Here is an 18,059-nt window from a genome sequence, read left to right as displayed (position 1 = left end):
AGTCTACCAAACGTTAGAATTGAGAAGACTTAGGCGTTATTTATTCTACAGATAGAGGAACTAAGGTCATAGTTTCAGTTTGATTTAAAACGGAGTTTAAGCAATTGTGTATTAGTAATTTATTACTGAGTAACAAATTACCTCAAAACTTAGTGGCTTAAAACAACAAACATTTGTCATCTCACAGTGTTTGTGATCAGGACTAGAAGCCATCTTATCTGGGTGGTTCTGGTTCAGGGCCTCTCCCAAGGGTCATGCTACCTGAAGGCCTGACTGTGGTGGAGGAGCTGCCTCCCAGGAGGCTCACCTACATGCTTGGCAAGTTAGTGCTGGTAGTTGCCCAGAGGCCTTAGCTCCTTGCTACGTGGACATTTCTCCATGTGATCACTTGAGTGTCTTCACCTTAGAGCACGTAATCCAAGAGAACAAGGAGGGGGCCACAGTGTCTTTTATGACTTAGTCTTGTAAGTTACACACCATTCCTCCTGCCACATTCTGTTTGGTAGAAGCTAGTCACTTAGTAGTGCCCACATACTCTGCTAAGGAAAAATAAGCTCCACCTATTGAAGGAAGGGGTTAAAGAACTTGTGGACTTATTTTAAAACCACTGAACAATGACTGCTTGAATTTCTAACCTGATATACATTTCAAATACATTTTGCAGTGTTTGACTGTTCTTCAGAGACTAGATGTTTGGCTTTCTGGTGGGAATGACCTGTGTGTGTGGAACCGAAAATTAGATCTCCTGTGTAAGACTAGCCACCTTTCTGATACAGGTAAAAGACAAATCAAGGTAATTTTAAACTATGATTGACAGACTCTGGAAGACACAGCAGATCTTCAGAGACTGGCCCTAAGTAGAAAGGTCAATATAGGCGATTTTTCTTTTCAGTTTTGAAGATAACAGGTAGCCATATTCAATTCAGATGAGGGGTTGTGTAAAATATATTTTTATCCTGAATAAGAAGGAGAAGACTCCACTCCTTTTGGCTTCCTCTTCCCTTCTAACAGAATTGCTCAAGAACAACCTTTTCCAATGCTCTTGGGCTATTTTTGCTGAACTATGTTTGGTGAGCATGCTGATACCTGGAAGCAGACCCTTACAACTTTACCTTAGCAGTTTTCTCTTTTTTTGCGGGGTTATTAACTTTAAATAGATTCCTAAGGATGACCTCTTTTTATAATTGTCCTTACCAAAAAGTTTATACATGTGCAAGCTTACTGATATGGTTTCATTTTCTCAGAATTCTGTGTACATACGCTTTTGGTTTCAACAGAAAAAAATAAATCAGTTTTGACTTTTGATACCAAAGATCTTAAAAAATAAATTCCATTTTTAGAGTAAAAATATTTAAATATAAATGAGTAAGTTTTAGTAACAACCTTGAAGTCACACTATTAACTATTGTTATTTCTAAAAGTAATCAAATGGGCCTATGGGTCTCCTAGAAAGAACATTATTGTGCATATTGTTGACATTTCGGTGGTAGCAGGAGCCCTGAGAATTGAATTTAGTTAATAAGAGCTAGCTGAGCTCCATATAGTTATGATAAAGCGTCAGATAAATAATGACTTAGGAAAACTAAATCCATACATTGCTAGGGTTTACATTTAACCACTCAGTTCAGCATTTGATTACTAACAGTCTTGCTCGAATCTAGAATACATTTCCCTGTTTACTATTATCATGAAGTATATATTTTTATGTTTATTTTCCTCTCTCTTTCATTAGCCAGTGGTGTTTGTGAATTTTATTTTGATAAAGTTATATTGTAAAATGTTGAAATTGGGGCTGAAAAGAATCTTCGGTGTGTTCCTGGAAATAGCCACCTCTTATTGCAGTCTCCCTTTCTTTTGCAAGTTTTCTTTGAGTCTATACATTAAGTAATCACAGTATTGCCATTTATCAGTGGCTCAAGAGTTAACAGAAGGCTTTGAGGGAATCTATGGGAAAGCCTTGAAAAGGCCATGGGTTACCGTTGGTGAGCTATTGGTCATTTGGGTTTTCCAAATTACTAGAGGCCAGATCATTAATAGTGTTATTAAACCCTTAGGTCATGATGTCCTTTCATAAGTCCTGCTTGATTTATGGGCTGGTGGAGCTTTTACAGGCAGTTATTCTGTGTTTGGAAATAAGCAAAGATAATCTCAGTCAATGTGATACAATGGAAGGAGCCCTGGACTAGACGGCGGGGCACCCATGTCCTTTCCAGCAGTATGTTCTGTGATGCTGAATATTAGGTTGCTACTTCTGGATTGTTGGGCTTCTAGTATTTTCACAAATAATTTAGTGAAAGATTTTAAACAAGCTGTTTGCTGCATTTAGAATTCTTCTCTTGCTACCCACCCTGCTGCTCTCCCATCTCCTCTGCCTTCTCTGTACCACTCCTTCACCTTGCTTGCAGCACCGCTTCCTCCTTGTATATGGGAAAATAACTGTTGTGATTTTGAATAGTATTTCTGGCTAATACAAAACCTACTTTTGTATTGGCTAGAAATACTATTCAGAATCACAACAGTTCGTCCTTTGATGGTTGGGAAAGATAAGCAAATGAGTAGACCATTTTCCACACTTGCATATATAAATTAAATATATATCATAATGGAAGAATTAAACAATTTTTTTTTTTTGCCAACACGTGGTGGTTTTAATATATCAACTCTTTTATTCATGCCAACAGAAGTAAAATGGTAACATACCTTATAGAAGTTATAGTTACCCTAAAATATAGTTACCCTAAAATACGATTTGGCTATGAAAAGATACTCAGACCTCTTTATCTAAGTAAGTGAAATGTGTTAGAATGCTGAATCTGAGCATTTCAATAATAGAAGAAAATTGGTACATGTATTAGTGGATTACAAACATACTATTTGAAGGCCGCTTTCTTAGCTGCTGACTGTTGGCTAGTTGATTCAGTGCCAGGGAGCCTGCTCAGCGTTCTTAAATTTATATAAGGGAAAACCCCAATTTTACATCCCTTTTGAGCTAGCCATCTTGTAAATGGGTGATGGGGATTATCTTAAGAGATCCCTGGTAAATAAGTTTGAATAGCTGAATCTACCACTCTATCACAATAGTTAAAAAAAAAAAAAAAAACAAAAAACTCTTTTCTGCTCTTAAGAAATCAGTAATGTCTTCCAAAGTCTCAGAAACTTACATTTAACAAAATCATTTTTTATGAGTAAGCAAGCAAGGAAGTATGTGTCGAGCCAGTTCTGTGTGCTTTATCTTCTTTATGGAAAACAACTGACATAAAACTGAAAATGTTTTTGTTTTTGATATAATGTAAAAAAAAATAATTTGACCTTTGTTTTATATGTTTTTGGAGGTATTAATGCTTTGGTTGAAATACCTAAGAACTGTGTTGTGGCAGCAGTTGGCAAAGAACTGAGTGAGTATGAATTTTTTCTTTTACTTTTTGTATATTTTGAACTAGAATTGTATACACATGCTGGAAGGACTGATAGTTTTTTCTTTAAGGGACACCTGCATGTGCCCCAGTCTTGGCTTCTTGGCATTGTTGAAGTGATACAGAGATGGAGGCATTTTCAGGATGTGAGGCTAGGTTTCTTTTTCTCATCAGTATTTTAATCAGCATGTTAGCTTAGTTAAACAGTATATTGCTTGTTATTCCAAAATTCCAATTTCAAGATCACTTGGTAGTATTCCAACTAAGGTGGAATTTCTCACAACACTGATATGTATCAGAGAGTTCTCTTTTCTATTGACTGAAAAACCTTCTTTTGACAACCACAGTTTGAACATGAGTGGCTGTCAGGATTAAATAACCTTGTTAGAGGTTTGTAGTTTGGTAAAACACTGTCAGAGACACAAAAAGAAGCATGGCATGACCTATCTTCCAGAGAGAAGTATGAGAAAGAAGATATACTTTAGTAATTTGAAAAGGACATGATCTTTGAAACTTTTCACTTCTCAGATGTTAGTCATCCTAATCTTTGAGCATCCACAGCAGTTGGTCCAGTGGTGTATTAAAGCACTCAGTATGTTGATGTTAAGCCTGTTTATAAACAAGTCCCACTGTCATTGTAGACTGAGCATTTGTGACTGGGCCTTATTCACATTTAGTATCTAGAGTTCCTGGAACATAAATGTTTAGGAAATGTTAATAGAATCATGTCAGTGGATTTTATTACGGCTTTTCTCTATTGATTAAAGTTAGATTTATACTACTTTAAATAAAACTATTTGTTAAAGTCAGATAATGAGTAAAGCAACACATTGAACATTACTATAGTCAGAAGAACTGTATGATATATAAAAATTATAAGACATACTCAGAGAATTTATAATTTAATGGTATATGCCTAGTAATCAAAAACTTTAAAAAAGAAGCTGCTGCTGTCTTCACTGAGTTGAAGTTAAGCTTTGATTTGCAGCTTATTCTGTAGCAGTGCTTACTGGCCTGGGGACACGAGTAGAGAAAGCTGATGGTGGAGGTGATTCAGGGATGTGGGCTAGTCACAGCTGAGATAGCCAGACATGCATTGAAATCCTAGAGAGAATGGGAGCTTCAGTGTTTGGAAAAGTCAGTAGAGGAAGAGGGTTCTCAGGACACATTCAGTATGGGTTTTAGTAGAAAATCTCAAGCATTTGAAAGAAATAGTTTAAAGTAGTATGAATAAGGCTTTTTTTTGGAGATGAGTTTTTCAGTATGGTAGGTATTTTTCACTTAATGAAATGCTTGCTTTAGAGCAGGAGTAGTATTTTATCCTCTTTGAGCATTGTAATAAAATTACATCCGTCTTTTTTGTTAAGTAATTTTCAGGTTGGTAGCACCCACAGAAGGATCACTAGAATGGGATATTCTTGAAGTTAAGCGCCTCCTTGATCACCAGGACAATATTCTCTCGTTGATTAATGTCAATGGTAAGCTCATTGTGTACATTTATTATGTACAATTTTGTGCTTGTTAACACAAACTGCTCTGAACGTGAGCCTTGCTTTGTTCTGGGATTCTAGAATAAGTCATGAAAATAATGCTTTAGATTAGTATGGATTGTCATTTTCTTTTATTCTGAAGTTGTAGCCAGTGGAACTGAGCAAGTTTCCTAGATTGCTAGGTCTAAGATTTAGGCACAAGGAAAACAGAGTAGGGCAGAGAGAAGAAAATAGAGGAGAACATGATGATCTCAGGCACTGCTTGGTAGCTGTGGGATGACTGTCACAGGCTATTTCAGCATTTTTGGCAGCTGGTTCTGGCTAGTTCCTCTTTTGTAGAGAAGATTGGAAATATGCCCTTTTGTCTTGCTGTCCACACTATACAATATCACATAGCAAGTTATACACTTATACTAAAATGAGCAGGATTCAAGCCAGTTGTAATCCCGATTGAAGACTCTCAAAGAATACCAAACTAAAGCAAAGGTTTGCAGAAAATGGGTCATGTCTTCCCTTCCTCCTAGTGGGGGTTTGGACTTGCTATACATCTTATTTGGCTTCCTAAATGATTTCAATGAGTATCTCCTGTGAGCTAAGTCTGACATCAGATGGCAAGACCACAAACGACTGATCTTGACATTCAGTTAGTTCACTTGCAAATAAGTGACAGCTTATATCATCAGAGCCGTGCTGGGTGATCTGTGTATGAAGTCACATGAGAGGACTCTTGGTGGCTTCAATTTGATAGTCTGGTGGGGCCTGTAGGACATTCCTGTAAGGATGCTAGGAATATGACGTAGTGGGAGGACTAGACAGCACCCCAGCAACATATCTCCCTGAGGCCTAGCCTGGCTTTGTTTTTAAGCAATATTTTATGTGAACATGAGACAAAGAGAGTGAGGGGCACAGAGAGTACCAAGTCTAGTCTTCATTTGTGACCAGTCACGTGTTCAGATTCACCAGTAAGAATGTCCCTCTCAGCTCCAAAATCTTCCTCCCTAATAGCCATCTTATTGTAAAACCCAGCTGCAGGTCTTTCTAAGGACTAGGTTGCCTATGCTTATAGAAATAACAGTGGTTGCTCTGGGGGCTCTTTAGCTGTGGATGGAGACACTGCACAAAAGGCAAGTTCTTATTTGGGAAGCCCTCTGAAACCTCACTGACACTGAGTCTTAAGTCTCAAGTTTCCAGGGCTGCTGAGAAAAGCCCAGCAGTATTCAGCCATTACACTGGTCATGCCTAGCTATCTTGTTTTAGCAGTGAAGCACTGGTACCATTGAATCAGCATGGTTACACAAATGAAGATGATGGGTTGGTTACTCAAATGAAGATGATGGGATGGTACTAGATGGCCTGAACTTCATGACACTTCTTTTACCATGTGATGCGCAGAGGAACTTATAGCAGTTTATAAAAGCTTTCTTCAGGTATTCCTTTGCCAGATTCTTAAGGGAAAACTAAAGAAAAAAATTGTTAATGAAAGTTACAGAAAGCCCCATGTACTTTTTACTGTTCTTTATGATTTTTTAAAAAATTTCTTCTTAAAAAAGAAAACAAAAATGGGATACATGTGCAGAATGTGCATGTTTGTTAAATAGGTATATGTGTGCCATGGTGGTTTGCTGCACCTATTGACCCATCCTCTAAGTTTTCTCCACTCACTCCCCACCCCCCGACAGGTGCTGGTATGTGTTGTCCCCCTCTCTGTGTTCATATTTTATCATTATTCAGTTCCCACTTATGAATGAGAACATGCGGGGTTTGGTTTTCTGTTCCTGTGTTACTTTGCTGAGGATGATGGCTTCCATCTTCATGACCGTGTCCCTGCAAAGGACATGATCTTATTCCTTTTTATGGCTGTGTAGTATCCCATGGTGTATATGTGCCACATTTTCTTTATCCAGTCTATCATCAGTTGTCATTTGGATTGGTTCCATGACTTTGCTGTTGTAAATAGTGCTACGATAAACATACGTGTGCATGTGTCTTTGTAGTAGAATGATTTATATTCCTTTGGGTATCTACCCAGTAATGGGATTGCTGGGTCAAATGGTATTTTTGCCTCTAGATCCTTGAGGCATCACCTTACTATCTTCCAGAATGGTTGAATTAATTTACATTTCCACCAACAGTGTAAAAGCATTCCTGTTCTCCACAGCCTTGCCAGCATATATTGTTTCCTGACTTTTTAATAATCACCATTCTGACTGGTGTGAGATGGTATCTCACTGTGATTTTGATTTGCATTTCTCTGATGATCAGTGATGTTGAGCTTTTTTTCATATGTTGGCCATATAAATGTCTTGAGACATGTTTGTTCTTATCCTTTGCCCACTTTTGGATGGAGTTGTTTTTTTCTTGTAAATTTGTTTAAGCTCCTTGTAAATTCTGGATATTAGACCTTTGTCAAATGGTCAGATTGCAAAAATTTTCTCACATTCTGTAGGTTGCCTTTTCACTCTGATGATAGTTTCTTTTGCTTTACAGAGCTCTTTAATTAGATCCCATTTGTCAGCTTTGGCTTTTGTTGTGATTGCTTTTGGCATCTTTGTCAAGAAGTCTTTGCCCATGCCTATGTCCTGAATGGTATTGCCTAGGTTTTCTTATAGGGTTTTTATGGTTTTGGGTTTTACATTTAAACCTTTAATCCATCTTCAGTTAATTTTTGTATAAGGTATAAGGAAGGGGTCCTGTTTTCTGCATATGGCTAGCCAGTTTTCCCAGCACCATTTACTGAATAGGAGATCCCTTCCACATTGCTTGTTTTTGTCAGGTTTGTCAAAGATCAGATGGTTGTAAGATATGTGGCATTATTTCTGAGGTCTCTGTTCTGCTCCATTGGTATACATGTCTGTTTTGATACCAGTACCATGCTGCCTTGGTTACTGCAGCCTTGGAGTATAGTCAGGTAACATGATGCCTCCAGCTTTGTTCTTTTTGCTTAGGATTGTCTTGGCTATATGGGGTCGTCTTTGATGCCGTATGAAATTTAAAATAATTTTTTCTAATTCTGTGAAGAGTGTCAATGGTAGTTTGATGGGAATAGCATTGAATCTATAAATTACTTTCGGCAATATGGCCATTTTCACGATATTGATTCTTCCTATATCCATAAGGATGGAATTTTTTCCATTTATTTGTTCCTCTCTTATTTTCTTGAGCAGTGGTTTGTAGTTCTCTTTGAAGAGGTCCTTCACATCCCTTGTTAGCTATATTCCCAGGTATTTTATTCTCTCTATAGTGATTGTGAATGAGAGTTCATTCATGTTTTGACTCTCTGCTTGTCTATTGTTGATGTAAAGGAATGCTTGTGATTTTTGCACATTGATTTTGTATCCTGAGACTTTGCTGAAGTTGCTTATCAGTTTTAGGAGTTTTTGGGCTGAGATAATGGGGTTTTCTAAATATACGGTCATAACGTCTGAAAACAGAGACAATTTGACTTCTCCTCCTATTTGAATACCTTTTATTTTTTTCTCTTACCTGACTGTCCTGGCCAGAACTTTCAATACTATGTTGAATAGGAGTGGTGAGAGAGGGCATCCTTGTCTTGTACTGGTTTTCAAAGGGAATGATTCCACCTTTTGCCCATTCAATATGATATTGGCTGTGGGTTTGTCGTAAATACCTTTTATTATTTTGAGATGTATTCCATCAATACCTAGTTTATTGAGAATTTTTAACATCAACGGATGTTGAATTTTATCAAAGGCCTTTTCTGCATCTATTGAGATAATCATGTGATTTTTGTCATTGGTTCTGTTTATGTGATGGATTATGTTTATTGATTTGCATATGTTGAACCAGGCTTGCATCCCAGGGATGATGCTGACTTGATTGTGGTGGATAAGTTTTTTGATGTGCTGCTGGATTTGGTTTGCCAGTATTTTATTGAGAATTTTTGCATCAATGTTCATCAGGAATATTGCCCTGAAGTTTTCTTTTTTAGTTGTATCTCTTCCTGATTTTGGTATCAGGATGATGCTGGCTTCATAAAATGAGTTAGAAGTCCCTCCTTTTCAATTGTTTGGAGTAGTTTCAGAAGGAATGGTACCAGCTCCTCTTTATACCTCTGGTAGAATTCAGCTGTGACTCCATCTGGTCCTGGGGTTTTCTTGGTTGGTAGGTTATTAATTACTGCCTCGATTTCAGAACTTGTTATTTTTCTATTCAGGGATTCGACTTCTTCCTGGCTTAGTCTTAGGAGGGTGTATGTGTCCAGGAATTTATCCATTTATTCTAGATTTTCTAGTTTATTTGTGTAGAGGTGTTTATAGTATTCTCTGATGCCTGTTTGTATTTCTGTGGGGTCAGTGGTAATATCCCCTTTATCATTTTTTATTGTATGTATTTGATTCCTCTCTCTTTACTTCTTTATAAGTCTAGCTAATGGTCTATTTTGTTAATTTTTTCAAAAAACCAGCTCCTGGATTCATTGATTCTTTTTTTTTTTTTTGGAGAGTTTTTCATGTCTCTTATCTCCTTCAGTTCTTCTCTGATCTTACTTATTTCTTGTCTTTTTCTAGCTTTTGGATTAGTACATTTTACTTTATAAACTCTATGACTATAAAATTATACTACAGATAATAATCCAAAAGCATATTTAGGAATCAAACATGACGAAATAGTCTGGTAAAATTTGAAAATGATTTGCTGACAATCTCATCTTGCAGTACCTAGGCACATTAGCCATGATGTCAGTGTCAGTGATCCTGAAATGTTTATGTTGTACGATTTCCTGCTTCACTTCCAGCTCTGCTCCTTTCTCCTCACCCATTACCAATTAAAGATATGGCTGGTTGCATGGATTTGTGTGTCACAGGGCAAGTCTATGTTCAGAGGGATGGCCCCAGGGCAACCTCAGAATTGTGTGATAGAACACCAACAAGCGTGGATAATGAATACTAGGTTTGCTAAAAAGATTGGAATACCCAGGCAGAAGGTTTTCTAAGACAGGCAAAAAATAACTGGTAATCTCTACAGGCAGAAGGCTCTGGGTGCTTCTTTATTTTATTCTTTTTCTTGTATCATGTTGTGGGCATGGTTTGGTAATCATGAAGTGTACTTGTGAGGGATGGATAGACAGATACCAGGTGAGATTTTCATACTAAGTGGCTTTTGATACAGGATGAAAATCCATCCACTAATAATATATCATTGAGGTTGTTTGTCTTGAAACATTCTGAATGACCTCTTCGGAATTAGTTTACCCTGTATAAACTGTTTAAAAATGCATGCTGATTGGCTGGGTGCAGTGACTCACACCTGTAATCGCAGCATTTTGGGAGGCTGAGGTGGGTGGATCACCTGAGGTCGGGAGTTTGAGACCAGCCTGGCCAACATGGCAAAAATACACAATTTAAAATACAAAAATTAGCTAGGTGTGGTCGCACACACCTATAGTCCCAGCTATGCAGGAGGCTGAGACACAGGAATCACTTGAACCGGGAGGTGGAGGTTGCAATGAGCCAGGATTGTGTCACTGCACTCCAGCCTGGGCGACAGAGTGAGACTCCATTTCAAAAAAAAAAAAAAGTGCCTCATTCAGCTAAATGCCAGTATTTTGTTTTTAGGGAAAATTCCAATTGGTCATTGACATTTTGTTTCTATACTGCATGGAGGAATCACAGACACTTGGAGGATTAAGTCAGAGCAGGCAGCTACATGATCTCAGCAGGTGAATTCTATGTTAGGACTATAGATGCAGAGTGAGAGTCAAGGGGGAATCTTCATTCCTTAACTTCTCTGGTTCTTTTGTAGTTTGAATGAAATTGGGAAAAGGAGGGAAAGGGGTGGGAAAGAAGTTCATGGGAAGATTAGTACTGTCTTAACTTTCTCATTACTAAAACTAGAAGCCTGTTTTGCTGTACATATGAGAAGTGAGGTTATCTCTCCACAGAGCAAATTCTATTTCTGTTAATAAACTACAGAAATTAGATATTAATAATTACCTATTATGGACTTGGAGCCAAGACAAATAATGTTTACATGTAGGATTGCTGGTTATTCTGTATCTCTTGAGAGATTGTTCATGTGGTCATTAGATATTTCTGTCCTGCTGGTTTATTTGATAAATGAAATAATTAAATCATAATTACTCATCTATATATTCCTAAATTAACAAGTAACAGGATGTTTTAATACAGTTAATGTGGAATAATACCAGGGGCTCAAAATACCACCGGGGCACAAAAATAACATTTGATGTCTTTTTAAAATGGCTACACATTTATTATTCAATTTGATTTTCACAGTCATCTCATTTAATGCATGAGGAATCCAAGATAAAGGTTAAACGACTTCCTAAAGACCACCTGGTTAGCAACAGGCCGAGCCAAAATCAGAACTTGGGTTCCTAGACTAAGTGCATTATACTCTTCTGTCCTACCCTAAATATGTAATAATTTAAATAAATTACATTTGTTTGAAATAAGTCCAACAGTTGTACATTTTCTATTAAATAGATAGTATGTAATGTATATAATATGTAAAATGGAAAAAATCCATTTTTAAAGGTTTTAAAAACTTGTACAAGTTACACATAATCATAGTAGAAAAATATGTAAATAGTGAAAAACATAAAAAATATAAAAGTTAATATTAAAATCTTTCCACTCTCCAGTATTAAACACCAGTCTACATCTTTCTAGGTGATTTTCTGGGCATATGTATGTGTGTACATGTTTTGTAACAATATGTCATGAATATATTTCCATATTCATGCTTATACTGGTAGACATACTTTATAACTTAATTTTTTTGTTTGTTTTTTGTTTTTGTACTTTAGGTTCTGGAGTACATGTGCAGATCATGCAGGATTATTGCATAGGTACATACATGGCAAGGTGGTTTGCTGCCTTCCTCCCCCCATCACTATATCTGGTATTTCTCCCTACGTTATCTCTCCCCACCCTCCCCACCCCCCGCTGCGATGTGTGTGATGCTCCCCTCCCTGTGTCCATGTGTTCTAATTGTTCAACACCTGCCTATGAGTGATACCATGTGGTGTTTGGTTTTCTGTTCTTGTGTCAATTTGCTGAGAATGATGGTTTCTAGATTCATCCATGTCCCTATGAAGGACACGAACTCATCGTTTTTTATGGCTGCGTAGTATTCCATGGTGTATATGTGCCACATTTTCTTTATCCAGTCTATTGTTGATGGACATTTGGGTTGGTTCCAGGTCTTCGCTATTGTAAACAGTGCCACTATGAACATAACGTGTGCATGTGTCTTTATAATAGAAGAGTTTATAATTCTTTGGGTATATAGCCAGTAATGGCATTGCTGGGTCAAATGGTATTTCTGTATCTAGGTCCTTGAGAAATCACCACACCATCTTCCACAATGGTTGCACTAATTTGCACTCCCACCAACAGTGTAAAATTGTTCCTATTTCTCCACATCCTCTCCAGCATCTGTTGTCTCCAGATTTTTTAATGATCACCATTCTAACTGGTGTGAGATGCTATCTCAGTGTGTTATGTTTGTTGACCTCATAGATGTATTCTTTTGTAAAGTGTCTGTTCATATCCTTCGCCCGCTTTTGGATGGACTTTTTTTTTTTTTTCTTGTAAATCTGTTTTAGTTCTTTGTAGATTCTGGATATTAGCCCTTTGTCAGATGGGTAGATTGCAAAAATTTTTTCCCATTCTGTTGGTTGCTGGTTCACTCTAATGATTGTTTCCTTTGCTGTAAAGAAGCTCTGGAGTTTAATTAGATCCTATTTGTCTATTTTGGCTTTTGTTGCCATTGCTTTTGATGTTTTAGCCATGGGGTCCTTGCCTACGCCTATGTCCTGAATGGTTTTGCCTAGGTTTTCTTCTAGGGTTTTTATGGTGTTAGGTCTTATGTTTAGATCTTTAATCCATCTGGAGTTAATTTTAGTGTAAGGTGTCAGGAAGAGGTCCAGTTTCAGCTTTCGGCACATGGCTAGCCAGTTTTCCCAACACCATTTATTAAACAGGGAATCCTTTCCCCATTGTTTGTTTTTGTGAGGTTTGTCAAAGATCAGATGATTCTAGATGTATGGTGTTGCTTCTGAGGCCTCTGTTCTGTTCCATTGGTCTGTGTCTCTGTTTTGGTACCAGTACCATGCTGTTTTGATTACTGTGATCTTGTAGTATAATTTGAAGTCAGGCAGCATGAGGCCTCCAGCTTTGTTCTTTTTGCTTAGGATTGTTTTGGCTATGCAGCTCTCTTTTGGGTTCCATATGAAGTTTGAAGTGGTTTTTTTTCAGTTCTGTGAAGAAGGTCATTGGAAGCTTGATGGGGATAGCATTGAATCTATAAATTACTTTGGGCAGTATGGCCATTTTCACAATGTTGATTCTTCCCAACCATGAGCATGGAATGTTTTTCCATCTGTTTGTGTCCTCTCTTATTTCGTTGAGCAGTGGTTTGTAGTTCTCCTTGAAGAGGTCCTTTACTTCCTTTGTTAGTTGTATTCCTAGGTATCTTATTCTCTTGCTAGCAATTGTGAATGGAAGTTCACTTTTGATTTGACTCTCTATTTGTCTGTTACTGGTGTATAGGAATGCTTGTGATTTCTTCACATTGATTTTGTATCCTGATACTTGGCTGAATTTGCTTATCAGTTTCAGGAGATTTTGGGCTGAGACGATGGGGTCTTCTAAATATACAATCATGTCATCTGCAAATACAGACAATTTGGCTTCCTCTTTTCCTATTTGAATACCCTTTATTTCTTTTTCTTGCCTGATTGCTCTGGCTAGAACTTCCAATACTATATTGAATAGGAGTAGTGAGAGAGCACATCCTTGTCTTATGCCAGATTTCAAAGGGAATGCTTCCAGTTTTTGCCTGTTCAGTATGATATTGGCTGTGGGTTTGTCATAAATAGCTTTTATTATTTTGTGATGTTTTTCCTCGATACCTAGTTTATTGAGGGTTTTTAGCATAAAGGGCTGTTCAATTTTGTTGAAGGCCTTCTCTGCATCTATTGAGATAATAATGTGGTTTTTGTCTTTGGTTCTGTTTATGTGGTGGATTACGTTTATAGACTTGCGTATGTTGAACCAGCCTTGCATCCCCATGATGAAGCCTACTTGATCATGATGAATAAGCTTTTGGGTTGCTGTTCCATGCTGTTTGCCAGTATTTTATTGAAGATTTTTACATCAATGTTCATCATGGATTTTGGCCTGAAGTTTTCTTTTTTAGTTGCATCTCTGCCTGGTTTTGGTATTAGGATGATGTTGGTCTCATAACATGAGTTGGGGAGGACTCCCTCTTTTTGTATTGTTTGGAATAGTTTCAGAAGGAATGGTACCAGCTCCTCTTTGTGCATCTGGTAGAATTCAGCTGTAAATCCATCTGGACCTGGGCTTTTTTTAGTTGGTAGGCTATTAATTGCTGCCTCAACTTCAGCCCTTGTTATTGGTCTTTTCAGGGTTTCAACTTCTTCCTGATTTAGTCGTGGGAGAGTGCAAGTGTCCATGAATTTATCCATTTCTTCCATATTTACTGGTTTGTGTGCATAGAGTTGTTTGTAGTAATCTCTGATGGTAGTTTGTATTTCTGTGGAATCGGTAGTGATGTCCCCTTTATCATTTTTTATTGCATCTATTTGATTCTTCTCTCTTTTCTTTTTTATTAGTCTGGCTAGCAGTCTATGTATTTTGTTGATCTTTTCAAAAAACCAGCTCCTGGATTTGTTGATTTTTTTGAAGGGTTTTTTGTGTCTCTGTCTCCTTCAGTTCTGCTCTCATCTTAGTTATTTCTTGTCTTCTGCTAGGTTTTGAGTTTTTTTGATCTTGCTCCTCTAACTCTTTCAATTTTAATGATAGGGTGTCAATTTTAGACCTTTCCTTGCTCTTCATATGGGCATTTATTGCTATGAATTTCCCTCTAGACAGTGCTTTAAATGTGTCCCAGAGATTCTGGTATGTTGTGTCGTCGTTCTCATTGGTTTCGAAGAACATCTTTATTTCTGCCTTCGTTTCATTGTTTATCTAGTCGACATTCAGGAGCCAGTTGTTCAGTTTCCATGTAATTGTGCAGTTTTGGGTGAGTTTCTTAATCCTGAGTTCTAATTTGATTGCACTGTGGTCTGAGAGACTGTTATGATTTCCGTTCTTTTGCATTTGCTGAGGAGTGATTTACTTCCAATTATGTGGTCGATTTTAGAGTAAGTGCGATGTGGTGCTGAGAAGAATGTATATTCTGTGGATTTGGGGTTCAGAGTTCTATAAATGTCTATTAAGTTCACTTGGTTCAGATCTGTGTTCAAGTCCTGGGTGTCCTTGTTGATTTCTGTCTCGTTGGTCTGTCTAATATTGACAGTGGAGTGTTAAAATCTCCCACTACTATTGTGCAGGATTCTAAGTCTCTTTGTAGGTCATTAAGGACTTGCTTTATGTGTCTGGGTGCTCCTGTTTTGGGTGCATATATATTTAGGATAGTTAGTTCTTGTTGTATGGATACTTTTACCATTATGTAATGCCCTTGTTTGTCTCTTTTGATTTTTGTTTGTTTAAATCCCATTTTATCAGAGACTAGGATTGTCACCCCTGCTTTTTTTTGCTCTCCATTTGCTTGGCAAATCTTCTTCCATCCCTTTATTTTGAGTCTGTGTGTGTCTTTGCATGTAAGATGGGTCTCCTGAATACAGCACACTGATGGTTCTTGGCTTTTAATCCAATTTGCCAGTCTGTGTCTTTTGATTGGGCCATTTAGTCCATTCACATTTAATGTTAATATTGTTATGTGTGAATTTGATCCTCCCATTTTACTACTGGTTGGTTGTTTTGCCCTTTGGTTGGCTTCATTGCGTTGTAGGTCTTTACCATTTGGTTCTTTTTTGCAGTGGCTGGTACTGGTTTTTCCTTTCTGTGTTTAGTGCTTCCCTCAGCAGCTCTTATAAGGCAGGTCTGGTAGTGACAGAATCTCTCAGCAATTGCTTGTCTGTAAAGGATTTTATTTCTTCATCACTTATGAAGCTTAGTTTGGCTGGATGTGAAATTCTGGGTTGAAAGTTCTTTTCTTTAAGGATCTTGAATATTGGCCCCCACTGTTTTCTGGCTTGAAGGGTTTCTGCCGAGACATCCACTGTGACTCCGATGTGCTTCCCTTGTGGGTGACCCAAGCTTTCTCTCTGGCTGCCCTTAGTATTTTTTCCTTCATTTCAACCCTGGTGAATTTGACGATTATGTGCCTTGGGATTGCTCTTCTACAGGAGTATCATTGTGGTGTTCTCTGTATTTCCTGTATTTGAATGTTGGCCTGCCTTGCAAGGTTGGGGAAGTTCTCCTGGATAATATACTGAAGAGTGTTTTCCAGGTTGGATTAATTCTCCCTGTCATCTTTTGGTACACTGATCAGGCGTAGATTAGGTATTTTCACATAATCCCCTATTTCTTGAAAGCTTTGTTCATTTCTTTTCATTCTTTGTTCTCTTTTCTTGCCTTCTCATTTTGTTTCATTGAGTTGATCTTCAATCTCTGATATCCTTTCTTCTGCTTGATCTATTCAGCTATTGAAACTTGTGTATACTTCACAGAGTTCTTGTGCTGTGTTTTTCAGCTCCATCAAGTCGTTTATGTTATTCTCTACGCTGGTTATTCTAGTTAGCATTTCATCTAACCTTTTTTCAAGGTTTTTAGATTCTTTGCATTGGGTTAGAACATGTTCTTTTAACTCAGAGAAGTTTGTTATTACCCACCTTCTGAAGCCTGCCTCTGTCAATTTGTCAAATTCGTTCTCCATCCAGCTTTGTTCCCTTGCTGGTGAGGAGTTGTGATCTCGTGGTGGGGGAGAGGCGTTATGGTTTTTGATGTTTTCATTGTTCTTGCACTGTTTTTTTCCCATCTCATTGGATTTATATAGTTTTGATCTCAGGTAGCTGCTTGGGGAGGCGGACTTTTCTTTGCCTGCAGAGGCGCTGCTGGGCTGCCACAGGTTCAGTGGAGCTGCTGCATCTTTTATTTACTCAGAAAAATTAGGCCGGCTTCTGCAATGGTGGCACCCTTCCCCGCACCAAGTTTGACCGTTCCTGGTCGCTCTCTAGGTGCGAAACTCTGGTGTAAGAGTTTTTTATTTAGTCTGCTGGGCTCTGTGCAGTGGGTGGGGGACCTGTCCTGCTGTATGGGCTGTTTCCCTGTTTTCAGTTCCCCTTCCCACTGGGGGAAGGGTAGATCCATCTGGCTGATTTTCTGGCTTTCAGATCAGCCAGTGCTTCTGCCTAGATCTGTGCTGACTGCCCCAGCTCCGGAAGAAGTTGCTGTTCTGCCCTGTTCAGGCAGTTCACTGAGGCTTTTCAGCCCGGTGAAGATCTCCTGTTCTGTGGGTTGTAGAGGTCTTGGGTGGAGCACTGTATCCAAACCGAAGTCCCAGATGGAAAGATCCCCCTGTCCTCCGGACGGAACCTGGGTGAGGCAGTGCCCCGCCTTGCCTCAACTTGCCCTATTTGGTTTATGCCCACTGTCCAACCAAACCCACAAAATGAACCTGGTACCTCGTTTGGAATTGTGGAGACCACTCAGCTTCTGCCTCTCTCTCTGGGAGCTGCTTTCCAGTGCTGCCTCTTATTCGGCCATCTTGGGATCCCCATATAACTTAATTTTTAATAGCATTACTGTTTCATTTTGTTGATGTCTTATTCAGTTCTTAATTCGATGTGTAGTTATCTTCAGATTTTTAAGATTGTGTATTTCTATATATATATATATATATATATATATATATATATATATATGTATGTAACAACCTTGTACATTTATGTATTTCCTTCAGGGTAAATTCCTAGAAGTAGAATTGTTGAATCAAGAGATTTACATTTTTAAGGTTTTGATACATATTAGCAAATTAATCTTTGAAAAAAACAATACCAATTTATAGTAGGGCATTAGGCGATACGTGTTCTGATTTCTTCTGCTTTTGTGAATACTGTATTGGGTATTTTCCTGATTTATAATATTTCCCGATTCACAAGTCAATAAATGGTATCTCCTGTTTTTAGATTTCTTTATTAAAGGAGTTGAACATCTTTCCACATGTTTACTGACCATTTGTATTTGTTTTGCGTTTTCAGATCCTTTTCCCATTTTTTCTGCTTTATCTTGTTCTTAATAATTTGCAAGAACTCCTTTTGTATCAAGTATATTAAACCAACATTGTCATCCAACTTGCAAATTTT

The 18,059-nt window shown here is 37.9% G+C and overlaps 1 protein-coding gene across 2 annotated transcripts in view; it reads left to right on the top strand.

The window, feature by feature from the left end:
* The window catches only part of WDR41 (WD repeat domain 41), a 59,376-nt gene that overhangs the window by 30,105 nt on the left and 11,212 nt on the right, over positions 1-18,059 (top strand). The window contains exons 6-8 of one of the 2 annotated variants that reach the window (XM_012462121.2): positions 665-776; positions 3,333-3,395; positions 4,781-4,891. In XM_012462121.2, the coding sequence (XP_012317544.2) occupies positions 665-776; positions 3,333-3,395; positions 4,781-4,891 (286 nt within the window). The remainder of the gene's footprint in view (positions 1-664; positions 777-3,332; positions 3,396-4,780; positions 4,892-18,059) is intronic. The other variant, XM_012462122.2, reaches the window with a different exon arrangement.

Source organism: Aotus nancymaae, unplaced genomic scaffold (assembly GCF_030222135.1).
Source record: "Aotus nancymaae isolate 86718 unplaced genomic scaffold, 86718_ANA_hifiasm-v0.15.2.pri h1tg000014l, whole genome shotgun sequence".
NCBI classification, from domain to species: domain Eukaryota; kingdom Metazoa; phylum Chordata; class Mammalia; order Primates; family Aotidae; genus Aotus; species Aotus nancymaae.
The sequence above is the reverse complement of the archived record's forward strand: the minus strand, read 5'-3'. Positions and strand labels throughout refer to the sequence as shown.